The sequence below is a fragment of the Daphnia magna genome, linkage group LG8 (genome assembly GCF_020631705.1).
Source record: "Daphnia magna isolate NIES linkage group LG8, ASM2063170v1.1, whole genome shotgun sequence".
Taxonomy (NCBI): domain Eukaryota; kingdom Metazoa; phylum Arthropoda; class Branchiopoda; order Diplostraca; family Daphniidae; genus Daphnia; species Daphnia magna.
The window spans coordinates 9444081-9464078 of NC_059189.1; the positions used below are offsets into that span (position 1 = coordinate 9444081).

A 19998-nucleotide genomic window follows, 5' to 3' on the forward strand; every position below is an offset into this window, starting at 1 on the left:
AAAACCAGATTTACGTGGTCTGTATGTCTACTGTCAATTTTCCCTTCAGAAGAAGGAACTTTTGGGGCTTTTCGCCGCCGCCTCCGCTCACAGTACATATGTTACTTGTTCGGAATTTTCAATATTAATAGAAACTGAAGAGTGTTTTCGTGATTGTAGCGTAAATTGTGGAAATTTCGCACTAAAATTCGGAGGTGTTTCATTCCAAAATTTTGCGCCTTTCGGTGGAACCCTCATCTTATAACATGGCTCTTACTAAGTTAAAAGGAAACTTGGAGAGGATATTAGACAAAAATTTGGCTGATTTAGTAAGAGGCATCAGAAACAACAAGGAAAATGAAGTATGAACAATAATAGTTCCATTCAAATTCTGCTTCACAAGTTTATACAGTAGTTAATCTTTTTCAGGTCAAATACATCGCTCAATGCATTGAAGAAATTAAGGCAGAGCTCAAACAAGAAAACATTGCTGTCAAGGCTAATGCAGTAGCAAAGCTCTCTTATGTATGGCCTTTTTATTACCATCTCATCATTAATTGTTGACATTTGAATTTTTTTATGTATTTTATTTTTCTTGTATCTATTAGCTTCAAATGATTGGCTATGACATCAGCTGGGCTGGCTTTAATATAATTGAGGTTATGAGCTCAAACAAATTTACTTTCAAAAGGATTGGATATTTAGCTGCATCGCAGAGCTTCCATCAAGACACTGAGGTTCTAAATTCACTATCTTATATTATGTCTTTTAAATTAGATCTCCATCCATTTTTTGTTTGTTTCTCTAACAGGTCCTCATGTTAACAACAAATATGATCAGAAAGGACCTAAGTAGCCAAAGTCAATATGATGCAGGTGTAACATTATCTGGATTGGCATGTTTCATTAATCAAGATTTAGCAAGAGATCTTGCAAATGATCTGATGACTTTGGTACATTTTCTTGGTGTTTGATTTATATGATGTTTTATTGATTTTTTTTTTTCATCTCTTCAGTTATCTTCAACTAAGCCTTACATAAGGAAAAAAGCGGTTTTGCTTATGTATAAAGTTTTCCTATCGTTTCCCGATGCCTTGCGACCTGCATTCCCCAGACTTAAAGAGAAACTGGAAGATCCGGATCCCGGTATCGTATCTAGACAGTACATGACTGGAATAGCAACCGTTATCGATTGCTTTTGTGTAGGTGTACAATCGGCTGCCGTCAACGTCATTTGCGAGTTGGCCAGAAAGAACCCCAAGAACTATCTTAGTTTAGCACCTATTTTCTTCAAGCTCATGACATCTTCTACTAATAATTGGATGCTCATCAAGATAATAAAATTGGTAAGTTTTATTACTGATAACGTGGAAGTTTTCTTAGCGTACATTTAAAAAATTTGAATCTTCAACCGCGGATGAGCAAGTTAAGATTTTTAAATAACTGTTCGATAATTCGGTGCGTCCTTATTAGTTGAATGCAATGACACAATGCGATTCTCGTCTAAGCAAGTGCATAAGCCAGCCACTTATATCCATAATCAAAAGGTATCAATTGATAAGGATAATTATGGCGAAACAGTGAAGTTATTTAGCATTTCCTTTGCACCTGCTGATTCCTTCAAGTAGATATTTTGATTTTCCATGTCCGCTTTTTTTTTACGTCCCTATTGTTTTTTTATCTTTGCAGTTTGGAGCTTTAACACCCTTAGAACCTCGCCTCGGCAAAAAGCTGATTGAACCTTTAACTAATTTGATTCACAGGTAAAATGTCAACTCGCTTTTGTTTGCGGTTGTGTTTGGCTTGCGCTAGACTCGTTGTTTTTAAGATAATTTATTTTCGAAAACCACCCTGTCACAAACTTTTATTTAAACTGTTTTCTAACGTTTTTCCAGCACTTCTGCGATGTCTCTGCTCTACGAATGTATTAATACTGTTATCGCAGTTCTTATATCTATATCGACCGGCATGCCTAGTCACAGTGCATCTATTCAAGTATGTCAAACGATTTCCAAATTTAAGTTTCCATCCAAATGAACAAAATATTTATTTATTTATTTTTTTTGCAGCTGTGTGTTCAGAAATTGCGTATTTTGATTGAAGATTCTGACCAAAATTTGAAATACCTTGGTCTATTGGCCATGTCTAAGATATTGAAAACGCATCCTAAATCTGTTCAGGCGCACAAGGATTTGATTTTGCTTTGCCTTGACGATAAAGACGAATCAATACGACTACGTGCTCTAGATCTTCTTTACGGAATGGTTTGTTATACTTGTTAGCTGCTGTTGGATATCGACCAAAACTTTTTAATTGCCCGTTTTTCTTTCTTAGGTGTCCAAGAAAAATCTGATGGAGATTGTGAAAAAGCTAATGGTACATATGGATCGAGCAGAAGGCACACAATACCGCGATGAACTTCTTTCCAAAATCATCGAAATTTGCTCTCAAGACAACTATCATTTCATCACCAGTTTCGAATGGTATCCCGCAATTCATTGACTGAAATAATTAGAACTTGAAATGAATCTCTTCATTTAGGTACATAAGCGTCTTGGTGGACTTGAGTCGTATGGAAGGCCTTCGCCAGGGTCATGTAGTCGCGTCCCAATTAATGGACGTAACCATACGCGTTCCAGCCATTCGTCCATTCTCTGTCGAACAAATGGCTCTTTTATTGGAAACGTCGAGTGGCTTTGCTGTTCGCGGAATTACAGGGCAGGTAGCCTTCTCTTCCATGTGTGAGGTGCTTTATGCTGCCGCATGGATTTGTGGAGAATTTGCATCGTAAGGATTATTCAGCGATTCCTTTTCTTTTTCTTCTCATGGCGAATATTAAATATCCTGGATGATTTTAGGCATCTTAAAGAGCCCGAAGCAGTTTTGGAATGTGTTTTAAAAAGCAAAGTGACTGTGTTACCTGGTCACATTCAGGCTGTTTTCATCCACAATCTAATGAAACTCTATGCTCATATTCTACGCAAAGCATCAACGGCAGAAGAGAAAGAAAGAGCGCGACAGGTTAACTTTCCAATTTCTTAAAATTTTTCAAAATAAATTGACGGTGATAAATTATGCATGAAGACGTTGTGTGTACTGCAAGAACGACTGACTCCGTTCATGCAAAGTGCCGATCTGGAGGTTCAGGAACGAGCCAGTACTGCTGTTCACGTCCTCAGAGTGATATCCAAGTTGCAAGATGTTGGTGAAGCAGACGCCGTTAATGAACTAATGCAACTTTTCCAAGGCGAATTGAACCCCGTGGCACCTAAAGCACAGCGGAAAGTTCCTTTACCCGATGGGTAAGGCATTTCTTTTCTTTTTTTTCTTAAAAAATTTCTTATATTTACAAATGAAAAAATTCAAAAAAAAATTCGCACGTCCTAAGGCTGGATTTGGATGCATGGATCAATGAGCCCGAGCCAGAATCAAATGATGAACCCAAAGCTGACAAGGGATCCCTTGACATCTTTTACAAGACGAGCACATCAGTGTCTGATTTTCGCGACGGTTATCAGGGCGAAAGCGTTTATGAGGAAACGGAGCATATGCAATCCGAAGATGTCCGCCAATCGGCGGCCCGTCAGCAAGTGCGCCGTGAAGCTCTTCGCGTCGAGCAGGCCAATAACCCGCATTACCTCAAGGCTTCCAGTCAAGCGCGTCAGTCGCCTTCAGCGTCTTCACAATTACTGTCTCCAGCTAGCGAAGAAATCCCGGTCATGTCCATCAACTTGTCAGTTCCACTCCAAGTCTCCACTAGTAAAAAGCTCTCTGACAAATACTTGGAACTTGAAAGAAATAAAGAAGCCTCTTCCGACAGCAAGAAACATCGATCTAAGCGAGACAAGAAAAAGAAGAAAAAGAAGGGTAATTTAAATTGAACGCGAATCACTGAACATCCTGTCTATTATATTGCCAACTGGGTCGAAATGCAGATTCAAGCGATGAGGAAGAGACCATTCAAATCGTTGCACCACAAGTGATATCCACCATGGAATTGCCCGAAGGGGCTCGTTTGTCCGACTCGGAAGACGATGGCCGACCACAGACAGACCCCCATCGCGCTTTAAACATTGATTTAGACACGTAAGCCTTTTCCTTATTATTCATTTCAGATTTCGTGTTCTACTTTTCGGATTTCGCATTACCGTTTTCGCAGCCCGTCTTATCCGAAAGAAAAACCTGTGGTGTGCGCGAGTTTGGAGCAAGCAGTCTCCACACCATCGACCAAGATAAAAAAATCCAAGTCTAAAAACGGGATAGAAGGTTCAAAGGAAGAGAAAGCCAGGAGAAAGAAAACGAAACAGGAAAAGGAGGAGAAGGTGGCGCCGAGTAAAGGCGTTAACCTCAATGACGATCTTGACTTCTGGTTGTCTGCTAGTAACGGCAACGAGAGTAAGGAAAAGAAAGTAGCGACTAAAGCTGAAATGACTGTCGAAGAAACTGCCACGAGTGACCCGAAGAAGCCAGCAAAAAATAAAAAAGATAAAAAGGAAAAGAAAGAGAAAAAGAGCAAAAAAGAAAAAAGAGAAAAGAAAGATACTCAAGACCGCGATGAGCAGAACAACCATTTGTCGGAAAATATGATTACTCCGGTAACGACCGCGTGGAAACCCCTAGTAGATGACAAACGTCTTGTCATGGTAATTGATTATATTAAAATGAATCAATTTAGTAAGCATCTAAATGTTTCTTCGTTTTTCTTTAAATCAAGAAATATCGTGTTGTAGCTGTACCCCATGATCAGCATCAAGTACTGGTACCGGTAATGCTGCATAATCGCAGCAGCAAAACGATTCATTCGATGAACTTCAATGTGGTGGACTCGGCGAACGCGCGTCTTTGTCGTGGTCAGCACGAGCAAGATGGTGTCGAATTGCCTCATCAGCTGGCCAGCCAAAGTCGAGTGGAAATACCGTTTGCCTTTGCTGTCATGGACAGCACCATGGTGCACCAGCTCCGAGGTGTTCTGACTTACATGACTCAGGTAAATAAGCCATTCTCTTAAAAAAAAAAATTCATTTTATGGTTCTGTACTGCAGATTATTAATCAAAAAATATTTTCGGATTTGCAATTTCAGGGAGAGAACGGATCTGTCTCGGAAAAGTTGGACTTTAAGCTACAAATTCCCTGTAGCGTTTTCTCACTTCTGATCCCATGAGCAACGACCAGTTTGCCGAATTATTGGCTTCTCAAGAGTTGCCCGGCAAAGCCAAGATATTATGCGAAGGGATTGCTTTAACCCAGGTAGAGAGCAACAATTTTAGCTAAAAAGAGTCATCTAAACTAAACCATAATTTATTTTAGGCGCTCGATCGTGCCAGTAGAGAGCTTAATATGCGTTTAGTGGAAATGGACAGTTCGGGAACATCTGCCTCGTTGTATAGCCACCATTTATCTGACCATCATCTTTGCATTCTCATGAAATCACAGGTACGTAGTGCATCGCACCTAACGGGAATGTGGAGCGAAGTGATGAATTAATCTCTTGTAAATTAGGCCGATGGTCGACTGAGCATCTATGGGAAAAGCAGCAATCCATCCTTGGCAAGTTCTGTTATAGAAGAGATGCGGCAAATGTTTGCTTAAAAATGTGTGGCAGGTCAAATAAAATGAATTAAGCCAAGTAAGTGGATGTACAACCTACCTGGAGTAATTGTGAATCGAAAAGCCGAAAAGAAAAGAGCCTTCGAAGTTGTTAAACTATTCCAAGTTGAATTCTAATGTCAATCAAATCTTAACATGTTATCGTATTTTTCTAAATGGATGTGGTTTGGGCAAGATGCTAAGCGCGTTGGATCGGTAATGATTAATCATCATCACCTCAGCTTCCGTAAAATTTCAAACAACAAGCGAAAGAGAAAATATACAATTTGGTTGATAATCTTTGTGTAATAATCTTCTTTTAACATTTGGGATACAAAAAAGCAATTGAAGCGCACATCCGTATATAACCATGAATAGTAAAATCCAGTTTTACTTTTTTTTACAATCTGCTAGAACGACTTATAACGTTCAGTCATCTATAACTAATAACCGACAACTAGTAGCAGAGAAAAACTAAAAATTCTGTAGTAGATATGACTGTCGCGTTGGGGATGTCCACTGCTTCGCAGATGTAAGACCCACAATCTTGGGGTTTAAGTTGGCGAATAGTGAGGTTCGCCGAGTGCGAAGCAACTGACGCAATATAACGAGCATCCTTCAAAGTTTAGATAAAATAGTTGTAAGTTAATCTAAAACAATTGGAAAATCTCATATTTCATATACCTTATGGAATACTTGAGTTCCAAAGGCTATTGGAATCTTGATGGTGGAATCCAGTAAATTATTTTGGGTTTCGGTCACGCTCTTGTGTTGTGTTTTGTACCACTGGAACTCCTGCATTGTGCAACGAATCAATGTAACAAATACCTTTCAGCTGGACAAGTAAGTATATATGCAGTAAGCGATGCAAGATATTGTTTTTTAATATCATCGTATTTCATGCTCTGTGAACCAGAAGGTCGCTTTCTAGTCGGACGTAAAATTAAGAAGAAAAAGGCAAGCACACAAAAAGAGAAATAGACCTCACCAGTAGGCTATAGTGTTGTTAGACACTCAATTCTAACTTTCCCATACGTACTAAAACTCCAATAACCTTACTAGGCTATATTCGAAAAAAGGGTTATTACTAATAATTGGTCAAGGTAATAACAGGATGAAACGACTCATAAATCGTCAAAGATGACCAGATGTTCGTAACTGTATCTCTGTAATGCAGCGTGGAACATTCACGTCTTGCTGAAACATTTCTCTTTTTCTTTCGTTCGCAATTCGCATAGAAGGGAAAAGTTAAACAGATCATTATATCTTATTGCCCCAGAGAAAAGAAATCATCTACGGAACGTGTTCCACTGATTAATAAAAGGACTGAAACGTTTACAATTACACGCAGGCCACATTCACCACTTTTGAAGCATCATCCAAAGAATCAATTTATTAATTGAATGGCTTCTTTCGTGGTGTTGACTTGAGGCATGAATGGTAATATTTGCTGTATTCTACAACACGTAGAGTAAACATTCTCCGCCGACAGCGGTGTCTTGGAGAAAGTGTTGGAGAAAGTTAAAATCTCCGGGCTGTGTCTACTGACTTAAAAAGTCTTCAAAAAGGTAATAGCTTCTAGGTGTCTGCCATCTATAAACATAGCCTTTAGCCAGAAATGGAAAATACCTTTTGTTTCACCAACAACAACAAAAATATGTTGCCATAAGACATAGAGAAGGTCGCAATCTTCTTTTTTGTCTACATTTTTTTCGATTTTTTTACCAAAAGGATTTTTCAACCCTTAAACTATAAAATTTTTTTAAAGATGACACTTGCCTATTTTAGGAAACCTATAAATTCTTGTTCTCTGACAACTGATCATAACGTGTACGACAAACTGTTTATGCAACTTATAGTAAACCGTGAGGACTTACCACTGTTTGAAATTGTTCTTGTTGCTGCTTTGGTAATGAACAGGTAACTGTCAAATCGTGCAGCAGTTTAGGGCACGAAGATGTTCTGGTCAAGCAGACGGTAAGGCTTGGCTACCGATTTTTTAACGATTAAGGTGGTTGGCTTTGCTAGTTGTCGACTTTGGATGCTGACAGTCTGTTTGACGGATTTTGAGTACGGCCAGGGCCAACGATCCTGACTGGGGTCTTCAGCGACCCTAACATCAACCGTGGATTCGTTGATAGCAGCCTGCGTCAAAACCGTTCTGTAATCAGCAACTGAGTGTAATCTATTCGGCCTCCTTCCCTCAGTTTGAGCAAACGCAGTGGATGGGATAAAATCCGCATGTGAATGCTGAGAAAAATTAGGAACAAAGAATGCATCAGTTTCCAAGGAACGAATTTTGGAAACACTGGCTCCGTTCTGGGGCGAAGATGCCAGAGTTGGGCTGGGATTGGATGGTCGGAAACTTGCAACAACAGGCGATTCTATCGAACGGGCAGTATCTTCTGTTTGCGACCGAAAGAGGATATCTTTTAATGACCGATAATGAGCCAGCTCTTCGTTCGTTTCAGCGGGGAAAAACACATTAGACGTTACAAAATTTGACAACACAGTTAAAAATAATAGAAAAGTGACGCGGCAGTTGAACTCGGAAGAGGACATGCTAGCGACTTGTGCTGCACTACCCTTCTAAAGAGGTTCTGACGAGAAAGCTGTTTCTTGCAAGTCCAGCAAGCCTGCAGGACGACACACGAAACAAACATCTAGTCAGATGAAAGTCGCCTCTTAGCTTTTACTCTATTGTCCGATAGAATCGAGTCGGGAAACGCAGGTGGGGGTTGGGTGACTGGCAGTACGGAGAAAGTTGACTTGGGTGATGTTATATTTTCACCTTCTATTTTTTACAAGGCCTTTCAATAAGAGACATTTCTAAAATTCAGTTTTAATATGTAACCAAATACAGGATCAAGCTCCAAGATTAGTTTTCCCTTTATTTTGTTACGAAACCTTGGAGTGGAATATGTAAACAAACTTTATTTGAAATTCTCCAGAAAACAAAGGAAAAGCAATAACTTGTTTACATCTATACCTTTTTAAAAAGAAATCTTGCAAATGCTGTATTGCTTTTAAATTAAACATTGCAACAAAAATTTCGAAAAAAGAGAAAGAGTTTTATTCTCTTGTACAACAACACGATTGATATTTTGAGTGCATAAAAACTTACTTGGAACGCTAACCGCAAGCGTGATTCATTAGCCATGTAAATTTACAATCATTTGCTAAAACACTATACGAAAAACCACTATGATAAACAATTCGAAAGCTGGCGGTTAGCTCTCGAATAAGAAAACCAAATCAGCTTCAAATGGGAAAATTTTTCCAGATCGAATGACAAGAAAATTACTGTGGAATTTTTGGTGCCATATCCCGTACTAAGTTTGACGCAAACAGCATTCCGCTGAAATTGTACTATAGCATGTCCCGAATAGAGAAGACCTAGCCAGTCACGGAAGTAGCCGAAACAGGTTGGTAATCTAAGTGATTTACATTTAAGCGCAAAGAGAAAGTAGATGGGGTCTTTATAAAATAATACTTGATGTAAAGAATAAAAACGTTGTTTCTTTAACTTTCATCACGACCAAAAATAACGTGAAATTCGCGCACGAAAGCGAAATAACTTGTCCAAGTTGAATGACAACCGAAAAACATTTACATAACCAATCAGAGAGTAAGGAAATTCCCCCCGGTGACTCCCCGTGAATCGTTTTTTGAAATAATGTGTTTCAAAACAAGAAATTCCGTTAAGAATACAACCAGAAATAAGATGACACGTTGCTGGACCTTATTCAAAGAAAAACACGTAATTGTATATTAGATTTCAAGATCAATCCTAGTCACATATATCACAAAAAGAAACTGCTTCTGTTAAATTTTATTTACATGTTTGTTTAAACGACGTTTTGTTTGAACTTTAAAGTTCTGGCCAATCAATTTGAGGCATTCGATAAGTGTCATTATCAAGTTTTAGAGGTATTGACTTGGGTCCAAAATAGTTTATAACATAATGAGATCCATCTGCAGGTCCAATGCTTTGGGTGGCAATTAGTATGATGTCCAGAATTTGACCTGTTACACACACACACAACTTTGATTCAATATTTTCAAAGGTTCCAACAACTTTTCAAACTTTACCTAAAAACATACAACCCAAGGTGCACAGCTTGAAAAGACCTATTGCTGGATAACCCAGGTAAAAGCGATCAGCACCAAACATTCCAAGGAAGACGGAAAGTAATAAGGATGTTTCAAATGAATATCCATTCCTAAAAAATACCAGGTTTACATTTTTTTTAAATATTGCATGTGGAGCTAATTTATACAATACATACGTCCATAAACAGGGAATTTCTTTTAAGAAGGTATTGTTTCCACTATCTATACACTGGATTCCCTCTGCTGCAATACAAATAGCTATAATAACAATAATAGAAATTGGAAGTCAAATTTCCTATTAGACAGTTAAGACTCAAGCATAAATACTAAGTTTTTAAAAGATTATCTGTGTTGATACAGAATAACCACTACAAATCTGTTCAACAGCAATTAATCATTTTATGTTTGGAAACACTGTAATCATTCTTGCTTTCTGCATATATGCTAATATAAATGTTTTTCTTTTTTTAAATAATTTACTGTTTGCAATGTTGTTCCGGCTACATCCTTTTAGCTGTTGAGTTAAGGGATCAATTTCGGGATTGCATAAATATTGTCCCATCTGCAAAGACGAGCAATTTGTTTCGAAGGCACTCGTAGAAGTATTGAGAATTTCACTTGTAACAACTTGTAATATCCTTGAGAACACGTAAGAAACAGTTACAAATTTTAAGAATACATTAGACATGGTTCAGACGATGCACTTTAGGGACGCAATCTTTGGGACAGTTACCGGACGTGACTTCAGCGTTGGCGACGGTTGTGTTGGTGTTGGTGCACGACATTAGGACGACATCTGTGTGTAGACATCTGAACTTCAACTTCGGGATCGAGGGACCATTCAACTTGCAACTTGGTCTCGGCGAGCAACTTGGAACCAGACCATGGACTACTCTATTGTTAAGGACGGGACTGTTTCCCTATCCCGCCTTGTTAAAGGGTGTCACTGTGGGCTATTTTCATGGAAAAATAAAAAATACACCATTAAATGCAGCTTTAAAAGGCGATTGTAATCATCTAATTTTTTCTTTATAAAACGTATCATTTAAGAAGATATTGCGATTTAAATTTTGGTAGGAGGGGGAATTGGGCCGGCCGCCGGTGCCATCTATCAACCAAAAATCACAAGTTCTTGCTGATTGACAACTGAACTTGAAATTGTAGAAAGAAAACAAGCAATGAGTTGGGATTTTTGGCTCCCAGATGGCATCGGCGGCCCGCCCAATTTCCCTATTTTCTGATAGAAAATATTTTATATCTTTTTAAAGGTTAATTTTCAATATAGGGACATTTGGTAAGTCAATAATTATTTTTTAAAACTGAATTTAATAGAAAATAAAAAAAAATTACATGGGTGGCATAGGAAATGTCGAACAGTCCCATCCTTAACAATAGAGTAGTCCATGGTCGGTCGACATGACTGGTGAGGATTCAGTTTCGCAAGAATCCCTATCGGGAAATCGCTCCGCATTCCTTTATCGTTGAGCCGATAATTGACACTACCTCTTCGGGAACCATGGCATTATCTCCTCTACAAGACAACGTCAATTTCAAAGCATCTAAAATAAGAAAACGCACAAAGCATTCATACGAGTATCCCGAAATCGACTCGTGACTAGTGAGGATGCAGTTTCGCAAGAAACCCTAGCGGGAAAATATCTGTAATATTAACGAGAAATTGTATTGAGCGTTCAAAATCTCAAATATAACGTAGCACAGCAATTGATTGTTCCGTTCAAGATAAGAAATTTAGAATTGTCTCAGGCTCACGATTGTCATGGTTGAAACTGATTTGGCAGGATACACAAGGACACTTTAAGACATAAATGTAACTTTTAACCAAAATGAGGTCATAAAACAGGAATTTTAGCGACGATGCAAGTACGTGTACAGTAGAAAGCAATTCATTCGTTAAAGCCATCAATAAACTCTGCTAAAACTCCAGCTACTTGGTTAGTGGCTTTAACCAGCGTTGCATTTTCAGATGCGGGATGTACTGTTCCACCGGGCATGGCGGTGGTACAAGGTAAACCGTTCAACGGCTGTGAAGGGAAAAGCTGATCAAGTTGGGCTAATATTTCCTCTAATTCGGCATTTAGCGCTGAATCTATAGTTGCTGTTGGAGATTGCGCTAGACTACTAGGAGCCGCAGGTTGCTGAAGATTTCGGCTCAAATCGCGGAGAGTGAATTCGGTGGTAAAGCGTGGAACGCTTACTACGGTTTCGTTATAGTTTCCAACGCTGCTACTGTTGTCTTTCATCTTTCTCTGTAAGCGCGGGGTGCAATAATTCAAAGTTCCATTGGTGACAATATTTGCCTTAACCGTAGAAGTACGCAAGCTTTGTCTTTCGCGAGAGGAACGCTGAATAACGCTTTTTGGTTCGTCAATTGGGCTAAAGCTGAGTTGTTCAAGTTCATTTTTCCGTTGCTGACTGGGTAACAATGGGGTGCTTTCAAGACGAGTAAGAACGCGAGTTACTTGGGGCGGAACGTTTTCTTTGGTAGCGTCTTTCTGGGCAACCAACTGACGAAGTCGGCGTAGTTGTAATTCCAGTTGATCACAATGTTCTTTCACGACTGGACCCAAGCTGTTTGCGTAATCGCTCTTCAGCAAGAAAGACTATTTTAGCACTATTTTGCAAACAGTGCGAATTTCAAGAGAGTTACCTGCTGTACTACACATTCTAGTTTTCCTTTTTCTTCCATTAGGTGACCAACTACACTGGCTATTTCTCTTGGCTGATTTCCTAAAAAGCAGAACGCAAAATCCTTCGTATCTACTTCATTCAAAATATAGCTGTGTCAACTCACCCAACTGATAGGTGACCGTACTTTCTGCAACGGTGGCTTGACTGTCAATACTGCTTGGCTCGCTGAAAAGTGAAATTTCAGAAGATCTAAACTGATGGCCTTTCTCTAAGGGAAGATAACGCGCCGAGGACGACCGATTCTTTTTCAGCGTAAGCCAGTTACTCATCTTTTTCCAGAGAGCTTGAGTAGCTTCTTTTGATGTAGTCTGTCAAAGGCATTTGAAGATGTTGCACTTCAACCTTCAAAAGTTGTTACAAGAGCCATAACAGATGGTTTACCTTCGCGCAGTATTCTTGCATTTGATGTGTCACTTTGTGGTTCTTACTTATCAAACCCAGCCAGAAACACTGCTGGCATTGGTTATAGGACAAACATTGCAAACATTGGTACCTTAAGCCTTGGATGGACTGGATATTGCAAACAGAGCAACGGACTAGATGAATTACTAAATTATTTTTACAAGATTTAAATACATTTTACTTACAAAGACTTTTTATCATTTATAAAATTACCTTTATTTGAAGCATTGATTCTATAGAGTGTAGACCACCATACAATAGACTGAGGTTCACGGACCATCCAACCAAAGACAACATCCTCTGGCAGACCAATAGGACTTTCACACTGGGAATACCATAATATCAACATAAGATTCACTTGTCTTTTACAATATTCAACACAACAAATGGAACTCACAAGTAGGCAACTTTTACTCACCTGTTCAAAACATTGCTGAACAGCAGCTAATACAGTCCAATGTCCAAAGGCAGGTGCTTCATTGACCAAGTGAGCTAAACTTGCAATGGATTTAAGCATCAGAGCTAGACTACGCCTTTGAATACAGCTGTTGTGGTCTGAAATAAGTTGCAAAAGTCTCCTATATTTTTCCCCTAATGTACTTTCTCCACACAGTATTGTGAAAAAAACCAAGAATTCTAGGAGAGTGCATCCTTTTCTTCTACAGGATCTGAAAATTAAATTAAGAATTTACCTAAGTTATCATTCTTCCCTTTTTAAAATGTTACCCACCTGTCAAAAGTTTCACCAATTAAGTCCAAAACAATACTGGATGAAAGTTTGTAGTCCAGGTGAACCAGCTGTGATTTCTGTGCTTGTAAATAAATGTTGAAAACCAACTGTCTAATTTCACTCATTGTGAGTATAAGATCTTTTTCAGATGATCTCAAGCCAAACTCATCTATGACTCGATAGATTTGAGTGAGCTTGATGCAGTCCAACTTGGTTTGCGATTGAATAAATTTAAGTTTTGCGGCTGTACGATACGCCACGTAACGTATATTAGCAAACTGATTTAGAGCTGTTAGTAGTTCACGATGCTCGCTATACATTCTTTTATGCATTTCGGACTAAATGATGTAAATTGAAGTAAAAAGGATTAGACTAAAACATCAAATAAATTATTTGACAATGGTCCACGATTGAGCCAATACCAATGACAGGTGTATAATGAAAGCCTCCCTTAATTTACCATAACTTCACGACGGCGTAACCTGCCATCAAGCTTTTCAAGTTTCAAATGTCTGATTAGGGGCGAAGTTGCCAAGTACCGATTATCTGGTTTGACTCGGTGTAGAAAAATAATATGCAAATAAGGAAAAAAGGCATCGGAATTCAGAAGTCCCAAAGAATGATAATTTCAAAAACTAAGACCGTAAATAAATATAAATTTCTTAAATTATCGATCCATTCTGCAAAATATCTAAGTTCATCGAATTGCCTAACCCGACCCCACGAGCTACGAGCCACTACGGCTTCAGCTGTGTGTCGTAAGAGTTGTTTGACGTTAAATGGTACACAAGTTCCTGGCATCTCAGCGTAGCCGGAGTGTGGGAGGTGTTTTTTCTCTGCTGAACGGAGGAACTCGTCTTACCGTTTGAAATATTGTAGGTTATACCCTTGATGACTATACACCTGGGATTCATTTTAAGCCTTGTGAAACAAAAGTAATTAGGACGTTGTTTACCTTATTAGATTATGGATAATACAGAAGCTACCAGAAGACTGCACACCAAAAAGCAAACTTTGGACGATGCATATGCCGCCCCTGCCAATTTCTTGGAAATTGACGTGATAAATCCTATTACTCACGGTGTCGCAAAAAAACGATATACGGATTATGAAGTTCGAATGAGGGTATGTCTCTGTGTTTAACTCAATGTCATCAAATTTTTTAAATTACTGCTGTATAATTTGTGTATAATCATTTGCTTAATTGCTACTTCTACAGACAAATTTACCAGTTTTTAAGATCAAAGAATCAAGTGTGAGACGAAGGTACTCAGACTTTGAATGGTTGAGGAGTGAACTGGAGAGGGACAGCAAAGTATCAACCTTGCATGCAAAGTAAAGAAAAAAATTTTATATGTGAATAATATTTCGAACTGTCTCCAGATTGTGGTTCCACCCCTACCTGGAAAAGCAATTAAACGTCAGCTTCCATTCCGAAATGATGATGGAATTTATGATGAAGATTTCATTGAGGACAGGCGTAAATCTCTAGAGGGATTTGTGAACAAGTTTGTTTGATTTAACCTTCAAACAATATCCTAAACTAACTCAATAATTTACAGGATCGCAGGACATCCACTAGCACAGAATGAACGCTGCCTCCACATGTTTCTTCAAGAACCAGTGATTGATAAGAACTACGTTCCAGGCAAGATCCGACCTAACTAATCAGGAGTTCGTTACATGCGATCAAAAGATCATGTCACCCATTCCTCATTACCTGTTTCTCTTTAACATCCTCTCCCTTCTGTTGGTTATAATGAATTTATCGTGAATACAATCGTAGCGTCTTTAAATACTTTCAAGTGCTATGAATTTGTTAAGATCTGAACTGTTCCGTCACCGTCATTACACTGCATCAAATAAATTGGATTTTTTTTTGTTTTTGTTTGTTACGAAAAATATTTACACGACAGAATTTTCGCTTGACCGAATAATACGTCAACTGTTAGGCTTGAAGGGAAATGCAGATAGGATGAAAGATGTACACGAGAAACTTAAATCAGATCAACTTTTCATAAGATGTTTTTTCCCTAATTTTTAAGCTAGATAAATGAAGGTATTGATATCCTTTTCATCACGTTTCATGTAACGATGCTCTATTAGCCACTCAACTTGCTCTTTTATCATTTTCTTTGAGGGGATGAAAAGATTCTTCAAAATCTCAACAAGCTCAGTCTGCAACTGGGCATTGCTAATTTTTTTCCGCATTTTTAGAATTTTTACTATTGCTTCCTGAAAATGTAAATCAACATAGCTAGTAAGTGACGATGTCCATATTTTTTTTTTTTTTAATAAATAGCTGGTATACCTGTGTACGCAAAATGCGTAATTGAACGATCCCTTCATTTTCTTCCTCTTTACTTTTCTCCGTTGACAATTGGAGACGTCCGATCAAGTTAATTTTACCTCGCTTTTGGACCTTTCCGTTTTTCCTGCAATTTAAAAATGAATTAAGTCTGACATTAACAAAGCAGAAAAAACAAAACATGACGAACACTAGACTGAAATCCTGATTGACAGCAAAAATAGTGTTTTCGGTAAAATCTCTCGGAGATTGTACTTCGGGATGACAAATCAGTAACTGACGTTTAAGTTTCGGGAATGCCACCAAAGACTGAAACGGGAGAAATGATGTTAGTCACTGCTTAATCATTGATAAAAAACAAGAAAATAATTGTCATCATACCCATAATGTTCGACGAAGCTCAGCATCCGGCAACTCGGTAGCCAAGCGCAAATTTTCAAGAGATATTTTTTCTTGTGGTCGTTCATTCCATGCGAATAGGACGGCCATTTGGAAAGTCGTAACATCCAAATCAAACCTGCCAACCGAGTTGGCGAATTGAATCTATGGTAAATATATGCATGGAAAACTAAAATGCTGTAGTCTGTTTTAAAGTCGACAAAACTTAATTATGAAAAAGAATATCAGTGGCATTTTAGGACAATCTTTCAACATGCTAAAAGCGTATGAATTTAATGTTTTGTAAAATTTTGTGTTGCAAAGACAAACCATCTCACCGTTCCGTTAGACATATGATGGTGCCATTGTAATTTTCGCCCGCTATGCTTCTTCCTGTAGAAATCTTCCACTTCTGGTATGTAGTCTTCCAACTCTAATGGTAATGAGACCGTTACTCGATCAGATCCCCGAGCCCAAGCTCCAGCATTCAAAATTTTTATGTTAATAGAATCTGCGTTGACAAAAATCCGTTAAGTAAATTCAATCTTTTTTCCCCTCACGTGGACGGGAAATTACCAGCAATGCTCCCCTTCGTCTTCCTGTATTCTTCTTTAAATTGCTGGTTCAGGTCTTCACTAATCTTGATATCCTGGAACATACGGGCAAGTTTGTGGACATAGTCAGCAGGCATTCCTACTTCTCGTAGCCTTTTTTTATTAAAAGGACGATTAATGAAGAAGTTCAGTTCCTTCAGTATTTCAAACCAACGTACCATTCAACCATGTTTTCTTCTTTTTCGCTATCAGCCGAAGTATCCAAGATCAACCGTCTAGTCAAATGTGCCTTATGAAATCGCATGAATACGTCTTTGTTTTGGACGTATTTCAACACCAGTAACTAAAATAACGTTTGAGGTATGGTTAGTTAAAATAGTCCCTCGAACATCTTTTTTTTTCCCTTTTCATTCAAGGAGCCATTAACCTACCACATCCTTAAGTTTGCTTTCAATTTCATCAGATGTGAGTTTTTTGCTCAGTGGTGTTTTACGCAGGAGCATGTCGCAGAAATTAGCTAAAAGTTCTGGGCAACGAGACTCGGGTTGAGTTTTTACTCCCCCGCTGATGCCCGGTCCTGGCTAAAATACATTGTTTTTAAATATTAAAGTTCATAAGAAGGTTTTCGGAAATATAAAAATCACATATCCTTTCTTCGGAAGACAAACGATTAGGTTAGAACTTACCAGTCTAGTGGGTAAATCTAATCGAAAGACTGAAGTGTCATTCACAACATGTTTATAAGCCTTATCACGAGCTGTGAGAAAGCGCGGGTCATCGTCGAAAGCTTCCTTTACCAACTGACTAAACTGGTTAAAAAGTGTCAAGAGTCGCTCCACGTATTTTTCGGAATCCTAAAAAAAAATAAACAAAGAACTAGAGAGAGGAATCTCAGATACAAGATAGATAAGTTAACCAATCATACTTGGGTAATCAATTCGGCTGCGACCATCATGTCGGCCAACCCTGCGTGGATTATATGATCTTCTAGATATTTAAGCATAGGTGCAATTCCATCTGAAACTCGATCCATCAGTCGAAACATCATTCGTAATTCTGTCATAAATGTTAAAAGGTTAGACCCCCAAAACGAGTTGAACATCCTATTTTCCCAAAGTTTACTCTTACTTTGCGTTTCGTCTTGTTTGATCATGGACGAACACTCTGCTAGAATGGTTTCCTTGAAGGCTGTCACCAAAACATTCACACAACATCCGTTGAGCTGTAGAAAAAATAATAAAGATTGAAACAAATGTCCAAACTTAGCAATGGCAGGTTCAATAGCATCTTTACCGTCGCTATTGAACAGGTTTCTAGATATTTATTGGCCCGCTGTTCCTCTTCCCGTAGTTTACATTCTGCATACCGCATGTAATTCTGAACTCCATTAATTTCCAAATACTGGGGAGCTTTGAGCTTGTAGAAAGCTTCGGTGGAATCAATGTAGGCTTTTTCAAAGTTTTCCATATAGATGGTCAATTTATCCTCAGAATTTGAACACAGGTTAACTATAAAATACAATCAATCATTAGAAAATTGAATAACATATGTGTACAATATGGTAATTACCATAGGACTCTCTCACTCCAATAACTAACTGTGAGTCAAATGCTTCTCCATTTCTTTCAGCATGGACCAACTTCATAGCAGAGTCTTGTAAACGATTTTTAATATTGGAGAAGATACTCAAATTCCAAGAATCCAACATTAGCTAAAAACATTATCAATGTAAAACTGCAGTTGGTAACCAATTGTTTTTGTTGTTTTGTTTTTGCTTTTTTAAGTTTTATTTATTTATTTTTTTGGGTGCTAACCTTTCTGACTAGACTGTCATCAGTATTTTGTTGGGGCTTTTTGTGGACTGCATTATGTGTCTTGCCCTGAAGTGCAGTTTCAAGTTGGAAGAAAGGCATGGGCAAATATGAGCACTGTGTAAAAAATTTGCGCCACTCACTGATGTAGGCCCTCAATAATGACTGGTCTTCTTCATGAGTGAGTACTCTCTGCAGTCCATAAAAAAATAAGAAAACAATTAACATCTAAACTATAACAATCCATGTGACATGATTTCCATTAAGGCCAAAAATAAGGGTGAAACTCACAGTTTGGGCTTGCTTGATAAATTCAAGGATATCATCCTGCAATGCCTTGTACATTTTGGCATGTGACTTTTCATCCCACAAACACACCATATGTACAGACCAAAATAATTCATGCCATTCTGCCCGGCTAACAGGCTCTTGGCGTAAAAGTTTTAAAATAGTTGGTCTCATCAGAGGCCATTGTTCTTCAAAAACCAGTTGCCCTTTATCCTGCAAATTTCAAAACATAAGAAAATAATTTTTCTCATGTATGACATATTCAATGAGAGTTTATTGATACAATATCAATGGAATATAATTTCTGATGTCACTACAAATAACATCACCATGACTGAAGAACCCAGCTTATATAAATTCTCATATACTGCAGTATTTAAACTCTTAGCATACCTTCCACATTGAAGCTGCCATTTCTGTTTTTCGATGGTCGTTTTAGATTTTTATTATACACACCATCGAGCTATTGTAGACTATAGGTACAATACATTAAGCCGAAAACAGCTAAATACAGTCTACGACTACCAACACTGAAGCCCTGTCTTCAGCCCATTGCGGATATGCGGAGAATTTTTCTTTTCAAGTTTTCATACGGGAAAATGAAATTAATTTAATATTATTGATTGCAAACTTGGTCATCCGCCAAATGAACACCACAGCAGGCTGCTGAATTTTGTTTGTTTTTATCCTGCGGAAAAAAAGTACGTTTGTACTATGTATCAACGAATGGCATATGCTGATGATGCATATCCTGTAATTTATTGATTAAAGCAACACAAACCCATTGGCGGGAAACAGTAATGCTGTTCTATTGCCACCCTGTTTTACTAATTTGCCAGATTTATTTGAAAACCCCAAACCAAACGAATTTTTCACGTATTTTTATATCAATCGCGGAATATTTAAATTTAATGAAGTACTGTGTGCATTCCACTTTTAAGCTCTTAAATCTTTTATAAAATTGGAATTACGAACTCTCACGGTATAGCTAGCTGATAGCTAGTTGATAACCGCCGTACAAGGAGATGCAAAAATCATATTTATCGTTCAGAAATTTAACAATTATTACTGCTTGTACAACGAACCAGCAGGTTTTAGTCAAATATTAACAGAGAAACCTAAAACAATCAGATGATTTCG

General features: G+C 38.1%; 5 protein-coding genes, 2 long non-coding RNA genes and 1 other non-coding gene across 10 annotated transcripts; 3 read left to right on the plus strand and 5 right to left on the minus strand.

The window, feature by feature from the left end:
- The first annotated feature begins 8 nt into the window (after positions 1-8).
- LOC116929420 (AP-3 complex subunit delta-1) lies at positions 9-5863 on the plus strand. The gene is given in 21 exon segments (XM_032936643.2): positions 9-341; positions 409-504; positions 588-716; positions 791-931; positions 995-1124; positions 1185-1324; positions 1668-1741; positions 1874-1973; positions 2048-2242; positions 2313-2461; positions 2520-2765; positions 2837-2999; positions 3063-3280; positions 3367-3845; positions 3914-4064; positions 4138-4621; positions 4693-4965; positions 5060-5114; positions 5117-5226; positions 5287-5412; positions 5479-5863. Coding segments are annotated over 21 exon segments (3645 nt in total). The 5' UTR covers positions 9-245; the 3' UTR covers positions 5569-5863.
- LOC116929471 lies at positions 5852-8208 on the minus strand. Its single transcript, XR_006650413.1, has 3 exons — positions 7443-8208; positions 6250-6360; positions 5852-6181 (listed from the first exon to the last, which is right to left on the minus strand). It is a non-coding gene; the product is annotated as an uncharacterized LOC116929471 (transcript).
- LOC123475389 lies at positions 7002-7436 on the minus strand. Its single transcript, XR_006650414.1, has 2 exons — positions 7195-7436; positions 7002-7123 (listed from the first exon to the last, which is right to left on the minus strand). It is a non-coding gene; the product is annotated as an uncharacterized LOC123475389 (long non-coding RNA).
- Positions 8209-9310: 1102 nt separating the features above from the next.
- Positions 9311-10405, minus strand: LOC116929483 (TM2 domain-containing protein CG10795). 2 transcript variants are annotated; one of them, XM_032936750.2, is made up of 4 exons: positions 10159-10405; positions 9855-9921; positions 9658-9788; positions 9311-9591 (listed from the first exon to the last, which is right to left on the minus strand). In XM_032936750.2, the coding sequence occupies exons 1-4, from the start codon at positions 10364-10366 to the stop codon at positions 9437-9439; spliced, it is 561 nt and encodes a 186-aa protein (XP_032792641.1). In that variant the 5' UTR covers positions 10367-10405; the 3' UTR covers positions 9311-9436. The 2 variants fall into 2 exon arrangements, with proteins under 2 accessions (XP_032792641.1, XP_032792640.1); XM_032936749.2 differs by having other exon boundaries at positions 9855-9936.
- Positions 10406-11340: 935 nt separating this feature from the next.
- Positions 11341-14065, minus strand: LOC116929435 (dystrophin). 2 transcript variants are annotated; one of them, XM_032936674.2, is made up of 8 exons: positions 13942-14065; positions 13520-13857; positions 13208-13457; positions 13003-13114; positions 12769-12935; positions 12491-12695; positions 12347-12426; positions 11341-12284 (listed from the first exon to the last, which is right to left on the minus strand). In XM_032936674.2, the coding sequence occupies exons 2-8, from the start codon at positions 13849-13851 to the stop codon at positions 11583-11585; spliced, it is 1848 nt and encodes a 615-aa protein (XP_032792565.2). In that variant the 5' UTR covers positions 13852-13857; positions 13942-14065; the 3' UTR covers positions 11341-11582. The 2 variants fall into 2 exon arrangements, with proteins under 2 accessions (XP_032792565.2, XP_032792564.2); XM_032936673.2 differs by having other exon boundaries at positions 13520-14035.
- Positions 13050-13626, plus strand: LOC116929515. Its single transcript, XR_004397924.2, has 2 exons — positions 13050-13188; positions 13257-13626. It is a non-coding gene; the product is annotated as an uncharacterized LOC116929515 (long non-coding RNA).
- Positions 14066-14232: 167 nt separating the features above from the next.
- LOC116929492 (sorting nexin-12) lies at positions 14233-15403 on the plus strand. The gene is made up of 5 exons (XM_032936773.2): positions 14233-14394; positions 14483-14644; positions 14739-14834; positions 14903-15027; positions 15082-15403. Exons 2-5 carry the CDS (start codon positions 14486-14488, stop codon positions 15185-15187), a joined length of 486 nt encoding a protein of 161 aa, XP_032792664.1. The 5' UTR covers positions 14233-14394; positions 14483-14485; the 3' UTR covers positions 15188-15403.
- On the minus strand, positions 15383-19418 carry LOC116929428 (cullin-5). The gene is made up of 16 exons (XM_032936659.2): positions 19252-19418; positions 18862-19071; positions 18574-18762; positions 18329-18470; positions 18053-18267; positions 17888-17981; positions 17685-17815; positions 17446-17613; positions 17191-17340; positions 16978-17102; positions 16782-16912; positions 16544-16716; positions 16209-16370; positions 16018-16136; positions 15831-15954; positions 15383-15754 (listed from the first exon to the last, which is right to left on the minus strand). The coding sequence occupies exons 1-16, from the start codon at positions 19270-19272 to the stop codon at positions 15560-15562; spliced, it is 2349 nt and encodes a 782-aa protein (XP_032792550.1). The 5' UTR covers positions 19273-19418; the 3' UTR covers positions 15383-15559.
- Positions 19419-19998: the final 580 nt, after the last annotated feature.

What these genes read in the sequence shown, in the direction of transcription:
- LOC116929492 (XM_032936773.2), top strand. Translation starts at nt 14,486, where the DNA reads ATGGATAATACAGAAGCTACCAGAAGACTGCACACCAAAAAGCAAACT. An exon ending in AACTGGAGAGGGACAGCAAA is followed by an intron (nt 14,835 to 14,902) that starts GTATCAACCTTG and finishes AACTGTCTCCAG; the next exon opens with ATTGTGGTTCCACCCCTACC. An exon ending in CTAGAGGGATTTGTGAACAA is followed by an intron (nt 15,028 to 15,081) that starts GTTTGTTTGATT and finishes AATAATTTACAG; the next exon opens with GATCGCAGGACATCCACTAG.
- LOC116929435 (XM_032936674.2), bottom strand. Translation starts at nt 13,851, where the DNA reads ATGCATAAAAGAATGTATAGCGAGCATCGTGAACTACTAACAGCTCTA. An exon ending in ATTGGTGAAACTTTTGACAG is followed by an intron (nt 13,458 to 13,519) that starts GTGGGTAACATT and finishes TTTAATTTTCAG; the next exon opens with ATCCTGTAGAAGAAAAGGAT. An exon ending in TGCAAGAATACTGCGCGAAG is followed by an intron (nt 12,696 to 12,768) that starts GTAAACCATCTG and finishes TGCCTTTGACAG; the next exon opens with ACTACATCAAAAGAAGCTAC.
- LOC116929428 (XM_032936659.2), bottom strand. Translation starts at nt 19,272, where the DNA reads ATGGCAGCTTCAATGTGGAAG. An exon ending in AAAGCAAACTTAAGGATGTG is followed by an intron (nt 17,103 to 17,190) that starts GTAGGTTAATGG and finishes ACGTTATTTTAG; the next exon opens with TTACTGGTGTTGAAATACGT. An exon ending in GAAGAAAACATGGTTGAATG is followed by an intron (nt 16,913 to 16,977) that starts GTACGTTGGTTT and finishes TAATAAAAAAAG; the next exon opens with GCTACGAGAAGTAGGAATGC.
- LOC116929483 (XM_032936749.2), bottom strand. Translation starts at nt 10,366, where the DNA reads ATGTCTAATGTATTCTTAAAATTTGTAACTGTTTCTTACGTGTTCTCA. An exon ending in CCGGAACAACATTGCAAACA is followed by an intron (nt 9,937 to 10,158) that starts GTAAATTATTTA and finishes TTGTTATTATAG; the next exon opens with CTATTTGTATTGCAGCAGAG. An exon ending in GAAATTCCCTGTTTATGGAC is followed by an intron (nt 9,789 to 9,854) that starts GTATGTATTGTA and finishes GGTATTTTTTAG; the next exon opens with GAATGGATATTCATTTGAAA.